Source organism: Balaenoptera acutorostrata, chromosome 2 (assembly GCF_949987535.1).
Source record: "Balaenoptera acutorostrata chromosome 2, mBalAcu1.1, whole genome shotgun sequence".
Classification (NCBI taxonomy): domain Eukaryota; kingdom Metazoa; phylum Chordata; class Mammalia; order Artiodactyla; family Balaenopteridae; genus Balaenoptera; species Balaenoptera acutorostrata.
This window is the reverse complement of record NC_080065.1, coordinates 183,736,801-183,746,359: the sequence shown is the minus strand read 5'-3', so window position 1 is coordinate 183,746,359 and position 9,559 is coordinate 183,736,801. Positions and strand designations below refer to the sequence as shown.

Genomic DNA, 9,559 nt, shown 5'->3' with positions numbered 1-9,559 from the left:
CCCAAAGCTTCACCTATCTGCTCTACTGCCAGCCCGTGGGACAGACTCACCCCAAGACTCTGCCCATGTACAGAGCGTTAGGGAATATGGTGGAGCACGAAGGTATTTGGGGTGCAGTCATGTTTCCTTTGCGACTCAGTGATAATTCCTAAGAGCCTGGCACACAATGCCCAGCCCACGGTCAGGTGCTGAGCGGAGGTCACAGTCCCAGAGGAGGTGACAGCAAAGAGAAGAGCTGAAGGAGGAGAAACAGCCATTTGGAAGAGTGATGGAAGGATGTGCTGGGAACAGAGGGAACAGCATGTGCGAAGGCTCAGAGGTAAAGAGCTTGGCCGTTGTGGAAGTCAGGAGAGCAGGGGGGTGGGGTTTCCTCCTCAACTCCAGATCAGGCTTAAGCAGAGAAAGTCCATGGAAATGTGAGCCAGATTTTGGGAGAGGCCGGTGGGGGTGGTGAAGGCATCAGAGCTGGGTTCTGGAAGTTCACGGGGGCTGCCACGAGGACCATGGGTTAGAGGGGGCTGGGGGGCAAAGCAGGGCTGCTGCTGGGAAACTTCTGGAGGGAGGTGGCAGGGTGGCAGGGTTGCTGCTGGAAAGTCATGCCCAGGGGCTTTCTGAAGGCATGGGATGGAGATAGGATAATTCTCCAGCTAGGGAGACCAGACCCGTTGACGCCACCTGGGATACTGCTCATCCCAGAAGGACGGGGTGAGCAAATGGTGATTTCAGAGCCCCACTGAGAGGGTGGAAAAGTGCTGGCCAGCAAGAGCCACCCCGTAAACTAGTGTCTTCCCCTCGGCACAGCTGACATTGGCTGCATAATTCGGTTGTGGGGCCGTCCCAGGCATTGTGGGGTGCTAGGCAGCGTCCCTGGCCCCCAATCCCTCAAGGCCAGGAGCACTCCCAGTCGTGACAAAGCACATTTGTCCCCAGACATGGCCCAGTGTCCCCCGGGGGTTAGACTCAGCCCCCCAGGTGAGAAGCACTGATCTAACGGGACACAGGTAACTTGGGAAGGACCAAGGACCCCATCCCTGGGACTGTGCAGGCAGGGCTGGGAAACATCTCTCCATGAGATCAGATGAGCTCAGTGGAGCAGAAGGAAGGGCTCCAGGCAATTCCCTGGCGGTCCAGTGGTTAGGACTTCATGCTTTCACTGCCGTGGCCTGGGTTCCATCCCAGGTTGGGGAACTAAGATCCCACATGCTGCGTGACGTGGCCAAAAACAAAAAAGAAAAAAAAAAAAAAGAAGGGCTCTACATCCAGTTCCCCCGATGGCAGGGGTCAGTGGCTCTGATCCGATTCTCAGGGAATGTGGACTCAAAAGGCTCAGAGACCCAGGCTGGACAAAGTCCTTCCAAATCTCCACGAGACGGCCAGGAGACAGGATGCAGCACTGGATCCATGCTTTTTCCAAATGCTTTATTACACGTGACAAAGATCATAGGTCCAGCTGTGCTCGCCCCACCCACCCTGGCGAGCCCTCAGTATGTGATCTGGTACACTGAGGCGTGGTCCCTGGACCCCGTGACGATCAGGTGGTTGCTGGGGGACACGTCGCAGCACATGATGGAGGACGTCTCGGGTACCTGGGAGAGTCGGGAAGCAGAGCGAGGGGGTTCACCCATCCTTGCCCTTAACATCTGCCCATCGATTCAAACGTGGTCTCTGGGTGGGGGGGGGGGTCTCTGCACTTGGACCCCTGGGCTCAGCCCAATGAATGCCGCCCACCTGCCCCACCCCCGTACCTGGACCACCGTGGTCCCCATGGGCATGCTGAAGACGCTGACCAGGTTGTCCGTCCCCACGCTCACCCACCACTGGCCTGGGAGAAGGCAGAGGGGGGCCCGGTCATGGGGAAAGCTGGCAGCTGAGGGCTGGACCCCTGGGGATCTGGGAAACAGGGAGCCCCCCACCTCCCTCACACCCCTGCGGAGAGCATCAATCGGGGCAGTTCCTGCTGATGAAGGGCTTGGGGGGGTCAGGAAGGGTCAGAAAGGGCTAGGTGGAGTCAGTCTTAGTGAGGCAGGGCCCTGTGGGAGGCTGGGGACCGCGGCGGACTCCCCGCCGCGATCCTGGCCACTCACCCAGCGGGGAGAACTTGAGACCGAGGATAGTGCCGTCCTTACACCCCACCATGTGCTTCTGGCCCCCGAGGCTGGGCTGCAGCCACTGCTGGCCGTTGGCTGTGCCCACCAGCACCCAGTCCTCCCAGGGGCTGGGGGACAGGCTCATTATCTGGGGAGAAGGCAGCAGGGAAACACTGTCCAGGTCCCAGCGGGGCCCGAGAGGTGGCAGGAGCACAGGGACCCATCCCGGGGGCTGACTGCCTGCCCGCTTCCTGGTTGTGAGACCCCCAGAAAGCAACTTCACATATCCGGCCTTGGCTGGCTCATCTGCAAAATGGGTGTGGTCCTCTCTACTTTATGGGATAATCACAGAGACTCAATGAGAATAGGAGCCCCTGATACAGAGTACGAAAGCATCCAATGTTATCTGGGCAACTGGGGAGGATGTAGCTAAGGACCCCTCTCTTCAGAACACCACTGAGACTTGAGGTACCACGAACCCCTGCCCTTCCCGCCAGCGTCCACCTCCTTCAGTCCACAGCCCAGCTGCTACCTGGCCAAGCAGGCCCCATCCCAGCTGCACACCTGAGACTCGAACTGGTATTCCTGGGGCTCCCCAGTGGTCCTCAGGTCCCAGCACCGCAGGCAGGCGTCCAGACCCCCCGTCCAGATGTGCTGGTCTTTGACAGCGATGCTCTTGGCACCGTTCAGGTGACCCGGCAGGTCCCTGGCCAGGAAAGGCATCGGAAGGGAGGACAGGGCTGAAACTCTAAGCTTTGGGCCCCCGAGGACACCCCCCGTTCAGTCACACCCGGCTGACAGATGGGGAAACTGAGGCAGGCAAGAAGTACCACAACTGGGCTTCAAGGACCCAGCCAAGGTTTGAACCTGGGTCTTCAACTCTCAAATGCAAGAGTTCCTTAAGGAAAGGGGCTTTGGCCTTGAGACTGCTGGGTCCCTACTCAGGGGTCCAGGTGAGAAGGGGCTCTCAGGGTGACCCCGCCCACCCCTGGGCCACACCTGACCACACTCTGGTTCCGCAGGTCCCAGATCCTGACGCTGCCATCGGTGAAGCCGGCAAAGGCCAGGTTGTCCTCAGGGCTGGCAGCCAGGGCCTGGCAGGTGAGGCCCGCACAGGGCAGCTCCACTCTCACGTACAGGGAAGGTGCCGTCAGGTCCCACAGGCTCACGCTGGTCAGGTTGTGGCCGCCCGTCAGCAGGGCCGTGCTGTTTGAGAACAGCAAGCAGGTGCGCAGGTAGGCCCCCTGGGTCTGGGGTGGGCAGAGCCTGGGGTGAGCTTCCTCTCCTGCAGGGTGGGGGGCTCTCCCTGCTCCCACAAGCCCCGCCCCAGAGCCAGCCCTACCCTCACCTGTACGCGCAGGTAGCTCTCCGGAAACTTGGCCTCCACCACCTGGCCGACCAGGCTCCACACCTTGACGCCGCCCCTGCCGCAGGTGAAGGCGTGCCGCGTGAAGCTGCTGACGGCCGTGGCCAGCACGGGTTCCCCGTGTTCTAGCCTCCGCATCTTCTCCACTCTGTGTGGCACGGCCAGCTTCTTGGACTGCCAGGGCAAGGCATCAGGCCTATTCCACGTGTTTTCAAAGTCCTCAGGGTCCCAGCATCTTGGGAGAGGAGGCCTCAGGATCACCAGCCCGCCTGTGAGCCTCTCTGCCCAGAGCAGGGCACCTATCAAGCCCCAGAGGGGCTTTTTTTTTTCAGATTTGGGGTTCTCTCAGGCCTCATTTCTCCACGGCACTCTATATCCCCCCAGGTTCTACCCACACCCCTTCAAGTAGTCTCCTTCTCCCATGACCAAACACTGCTCCCTTCTGCCTGACATGTTTTGCCCTATCCCAGCAAACTCCTACTCATCCTTCAAGGTCCTAACCCTTATGTCCCTTCCTCCAGGAAGCCTTCTCACCCCCACATCTGGGCTCCCTTAGCCTCAGACCACAAGGTTGGGACATACTTACATGCGCTTCAGAAATTGATAGGATTTTACGGCAAGCTCCTGCGGGTGGACGAGGTCACAGCTGAGCCACATCCTCCTCCCGCCCCAGCCCCCCCCCCAGCCTTTGTGTGGGGTGCGGGGGTCTCACCTGGGTCACGCGGGAGAACACCCCCTCTCCTACAGTGCCCAGTCCTGTGCTTCCCTTTCGGGAGCCCTCAGAGGAGCTGGGGGAGGGCGTCACTGGGCTGAGAACTGGGCAGAGACAAGAGTGGATCAGTGGCAGGCATGGCTCCCCTCCCCACCCCACCCCCGCAACCCGGGCGGGCTGCCCTCCTCCCACCAGGATTACCCAAAGTGTCCTTGGGGAGCAGTTTCACTCCCAAGTGTCGTGGTGCTGGCTCCTGGCTTTCCTGCCCGCGGGAATTGGGGAGATCAGTTCAGACCAAAGGACCTGCCCAGGGTGGGTCTGAGAACTGGAACACGGTAGGCGGGCCCAGGCAGTGTGGACAGGACGCTCCAACTGCCTGAAGTCCCATCCTCCCGTCCAGGCAGAGCTGCAGACAGGCTCAGGTCCTCTGAGGGTATCCAAGGGCTGAGGGTGGGGGAGGCATGCCAATCCCACAGGCATCCAGAGGTCAAAGCCAGGGGGCCCAGCCAGGACAAAGCCCACCCTTCCGGGTACCGAGGATTCCAGTTACTTACCTGGCCTGGCGCCTGCTCTGTCGCTATGACAACAGAAGGGGATGAGGGGAGAAGCCAGTTCAACCGGTGCTGCCCCTCCACGAGGCCTGATTCCCCACTTCCCCTCACCCTCAGAGAGACTCACTCCTGCGTCTCGGGTGCTCCCCCTGGTCCTGGGTCCCAGCAAAAATCTGCCAGAGCTGCTCTGTCAGAACATCCTGCCAAAACCGGGGCTCCGAGTCCCAGGACGGCCGCATGTCTAGCTGGTGGCCTGCGTTGTCGTCCACTCCGGGGGTCTGCTGGAGCCAGTCGGATGACCTCGTGGCCATGATGTCTTCGAAGTCTGGCCCCTGGAGACTGGAGGGCTGTGCGGTCTTGGCCTCTGGGTGCTGGGGGTCCTGGTTGGGCTGCTCACTGGGGAATGCCTGGTTTCCCTGGTGCTGTAAGCACAGGGTCGTGAGGGACACGAGGATGCACCCTTTGCCCCAAGCCTATCCCCACCCTACTCAAGGACCCAGGAACCTACCTCCCGCAGCTGGAAGCCCAGGGATTGGCCGCAGGTCTCCACTATCTGTAGGAAGTTTTCTGCCTGGAAGGGGAACGTCATCCCAGCTAAAGCTTCATTAAAGGACAGCCCTGGGTGCGAATACCTTCCTACAAGCCAGTTTCCCTGTTCACAAGGTGAGGCTACACCGCCTCCCTTGAACGTTTTTGGGTGGATTCACGATCACCTAGCAAAAAGCAAGCTCTCGGTACCCAGAGGCCACCCTTGGCTGCGGGTGACAAAATTGAGCCCTAATGACCAGTCACCACTATAATATGGTCGCAAGTCAAGTCAGATCGGGGTTCCCATCCAGCTGCTTTTCTTGGGATGTTTGGAAACAAAAGCCTGAATGCCACCCCCTTGCTTAAAATGGCTTCAGGAAGCAAAGCCGTGTGTACGCATGTCCCCCTTATGGGGATGACATCTGAATCTGCTGAAACATTGCAAAGATCCTAAGACACCGATGGTTACCTCTTGGGGAGCAGGGCTGGCGACGGGGAAGTCAGGGGCCCTGGTGGGAGGGTCACTTATACTATTTTATATTTAAAGTCAAGCCATGCGGCTACTACCGATTCCAGATTTAAGTGAACAGTTTCTGTGGTCATGGAGGGCACCCTAAATTTTCTTTTTCTCCCTCCCAGCAGGCTGCCCATCTGTTCCTTTAGGACAGGCTCCCTCCTATGGCATGTCCTACTGCTTTTCTCAAGAGCATTTATCCGGCCCAGGTACCAGATTTGTTTTTAACCTCTCCTTCCTCAAGACTGTACCTCCCTGCACAGTGGCTACTGGCTGCAGGTCACTATTTAAATATAAAGTTAAGTTTAATTAAAAATGCAATCCCTCCTGTCCCACGGGCCACATTTCAAGTGCTCAACAGCCACGTGGGGCTGGGGGCTGCCAGAGGAGACGGCGAGGCACGAACCTAGAACGTGCCTGGCAGCCAGCTGAGGACACAGACCACGCAAGACATGAACTGCCAGTACTACCAGGAATTCGCTGTGGGGAGACCCACCTTCTCGGCCCGATAAGGGGCTCTACGGGAATGTGCAGCTATATTTAGTCCAGATGGACTAAATACAGTGATATTAGGAATGTTCTAGACCCGCCAGCTAAGGCTGAATACTTGAAATGTGGACGCTGCCACTTGACTGCCAATTAAGGTGTAAATAGCCACGTGTGTCCCGTGGCTACCGTAGAGGGTGACATGGATTTAGTCTTTGGCCTTTGGCTTTGGAGGCAGTGCCGTGGGCCTTCCGAATGTACATGCCCCTCCATGGTGGATGCCAAGAAGCTGTCTGGCCCAGAGCGAATTCCAAAATCCTGGGGAAATATTGTGATTCACAGAAAGAAATAATTGCTAAGGAACGTGGCATAAGCCCTGTGGCTGTCAGTTCTTTTGAACGGGCACCGCTGGCGTTCCCATTCTGCAGATGAGAAAACTGAGGCTCAGAGCCTCACAGGCAATTTCCAAAAGTCAGGACACCTGGGGCCCAGCAGTGTTTACCTGCCTCCACTGGCAGCCTGGTCCCACCCCACGCCCCTCGCTGGTTGCAGCAGGGGGTGGGGTGGCGGCGAGCAGGATGGTGGAGGGAGAGGCTGGAATGGAGGACCCCCTCCCTGAGCTCTGGGCGCTCCAGGTGGCTGCCTCCTAGGGTAGCCGGCGATGGATTCCCCAGCTGGGCCTCCCAGCAGCACGAGGCCCAGGGGAGATTTCCCCAATTCTCCCTGGCTCGTTAATGTGCAATTTACTGGCACTTTAATGCACTCAGCATGAAAAGTGCTGCTCCCTCCTGCCTGCATGCTGGTCCTCCCTGGGGAGAGCTGTGTGCAGGCGGGCTGGGGAGCCGGGGGCGTTGCCACTGCTGCCGCTGCTCAGGATTTTAAATACACAGCAAGGAGGCTGGGAGACAAGGAACAGGAAACAGGGGAGGGGGGAGGTGGTCCCTGCGAAACCACAAGTCAGCTAGGGATCATCACCTGGGGCCTTCTGTTGGGGGAGGAGGGTGCTTATGGGCGACCCTCCTGGGTCCTCCTCATCCCCTTACGTCTTATTTATTTTTTTTCGGTAGCACCCCACGGCATGCAGAACTCCCCCGACCAGATATCGAACCCGTGTCCCTTGCAGTGGAAGTACGGAGTCCTAACCACTGGACCACCACGGAATTCCTCCCCTTACGTCTCGATACTCAGCACATGCTGTCAGTTTCCTGACACATCCACACTCTGACTGCTTCTCACCACCAAACCGGCTCAGTGACCAGCCTCCCACACCTGCATGGTCCAACTGGACCCCAACTCCTATCCTGGCCCCCAAATATCCATCCTCCCCAAAGCAGCACCAGAGGGTGCACGTGAGCACCTGAGTCAGGCCCCGCCCCTCCTCTGCCCACAACCCTCCAGGGTTCCACCTCCCTGGGGGTAAAAGCCGGAGTACTCCCTGCGGCCCACAAGGCCCTGCACAACCTGCCCCGTCCTCTCCCTGCCCTCCCCTCCTCCCTCTCTCCCCCTCACTCACTCTGCTCCAGACACACGGGTCTCCTTGCTGTTCCTCCAATGAACCAGGCCTGGTCCTGCCCCAGGGCCTTTGCATGGGCTGTGTCCTCTGCCTGGTCTACTCCTCCTTCCAGACATCTACACTCCCTCTCTGATCTCCTTCAAGAGTTTGCCCAAATGTCACCTTCTCAGCGAGCCTTCCCTGACCACCCTGAATTGTAACCCATTCCCACCTTGGTTCCCCCCACGGCGCCTTGGGGCTGCTCAATTCCACTCCTGCCTTGCCCAGCCCTCACCATCTGACACTTCTGTTTACCAAGCTCCTCTCACCCCAAGGGCAGCGGTTTGTCTGTGTTCTCCTTTGCTATTTCCCTGGCGCCTACAACTGCACTTGGCAAGGAGGTGATGGAGAAATATCTGTTGAATGAATAACCGTGTTCTGGTTGCTTCCTGCCCCACCCCACCCCCGCCTCTGGATCTGTCTTTCCCTGTTCCCTGAGCTACCCACCCCAGGCCCCGCTAAGTCGCAGACATGGCCCTGGCCCTCTGCCAGTCACATCTGGCACAGGCAGAAAGTCCTGCCAGCACCCAGGAGAAAGGGGCCAGGTGGCGGGAGGACAGGCGGGGTGGAAGCCATGCTCAGCCTGGGCAAGGCTCCCCGTGCTGGGAGCTGGGCCCCCAGTGCAGGCCTGTCCCTCCCCCCACCCCCGAGTGTGAGCCAGGCCCTTGGGAACCTCAGACACATGGAGACCGCATCCGGCCATGCCTGGCACATAACAGCCCCTTCCTAGCACAGGCAACGAACCTGCGATGTGCTGACAGGCCCCTGGCCTCCTCCAGGCACGCAGGGACCAGCGAGCAGGACCGGAGGGAAGAGGCTCAGGACCAGAGATGCACTCCTGAGATGTGGGGGACCCACGGATACCCTGGGGATTCTACTATGGGCCCCGCCCCCTCTGCCCCCAGCCCTCCAGGGCTCCCACCTCTCTCAGGGGGAAAAGCTCAAGTCCACCTCCACGGCCCACAAGGCCCAGTAGACCTGCCCTGTCCCCTCCCTGCCCTCACCCCCTCCCTCTCTCCCCCTTTCCCCTGCCTTGCAAGCAAGGGCAACCCTGCTCCAAGCTCCTGGTCACTCATTCACCTGCTTGTGATGTTCCTGGAGCCCCTGCCGGATCTCCTGCAACTGCAAAGGAACAACAGCGATCACACTGGGAGGTGGTCGATGGAAGTGGGCAAGAGTGCAGAACTGAATGCTGTGCATGTTTCTCCCCAGCTGTATGACCCTGGGCAGGTCATGCTACCTCTCTGGTCCCTGCTCTCATCAAATGGGATACTGCCTACCATACTCAGAGTAGGAAGTAATTAGGGAGACCCCTGGTTTTCATTCTAGGTATGAAGTGGAGGTCAAAGAGGGGCACAACCTGCCCTTGCTCCCTCCCTGTCCTCTCCTCCTCCCTCTCTCCCCCTCGCTCACTCTGCTCCAGACACACAGGCTTCCTCGCTGTTCCTCCAACACACCAGGCCCGAACCTGCCCCAGGACCTTTGCACGGGCTGTGCCCTCTGCCTGAAACAGCCTTCCCTGTTCTCTCTAGGGTGGCAGGAACTCCTTATCTTCCATGTCTCACTGTGAACGTGAGACACAGTGAGACATGGTGTCACTGTGTCTCACGTTCAAGAAGCCCTTCCTGACTACCTTAGCTCAAAATCTTGACTCACTTTCACTGCTTCACCTTTTATTTTCTTTTAAGCACTTACATTTTGTGAATCTTGTTTCTCTATTTACTTATTTGTCTCTCTCCTTCACTTAGAGCTGCCGGGTCCTA

At 58.8% G+C, this 9,559-nt stretch overlaps 1 protein-coding gene across 1 annotated transcript; it reads right to left on the bottom strand.

Moving 5' to 3' along the window:
• Window positions 1–1,481: 1,481 nt before the first annotated feature.
• Window positions 1,482–7,973, bottom strand: TLE6 (TLE family member 6, subcortical maternal complex member). Its single transcript, XM_057541222.1, has 13 exons — window positions 7,758–7,973; window positions 5,225–5,287; window positions 4,844–5,138; window positions 4,720–4,742; window positions 4,367–4,427; window positions 4,166–4,269; window positions 4,040–4,077; window positions 3,436–3,688; window positions 3,087–3,337; window positions 2,652–2,793; window positions 2,085–2,235; window positions 1,746–1,822; window positions 1,482–1,586 (listed from the first exon to the last, which is right to left on the bottom strand). Exons 1-13 carry the CDS (start codon window positions 7,830–7,832, stop codon window positions 1,482–1,484), a joined length of 1,638 nt encoding a protein of 545 aa, XP_057397205.1. The 5' UTR covers window positions 7,833–7,973.
• Window positions 7,974–9,559: the final 1,586 nt, after the last annotated feature.

Bases quoted from the DNA above. Each gene is read 5' to 3' on its own strand.
- TLE6 (XM_057541222.1), bottom strand. From the start codon at position 7,832: ATGCAAAGGCCCTGGGGCAGGACCAGGCCTGGTTCATTGGAGGAACAG. The intron at 3,338-3,435 runs GTGAGGGTAGGG...TGCCCACCCCAG, and splicing joins AGAGCTACCTGCGCGTACAG to ACCCAGGGGGCCTACCTGCG. The intron at 1,587-1,745 runs GTACGGGGGTGG...CGACTCTCCCAG, and splicing joins TGGGGACCACGGTGGTCCAG to GTACCCGAGACGTCCTCCAT.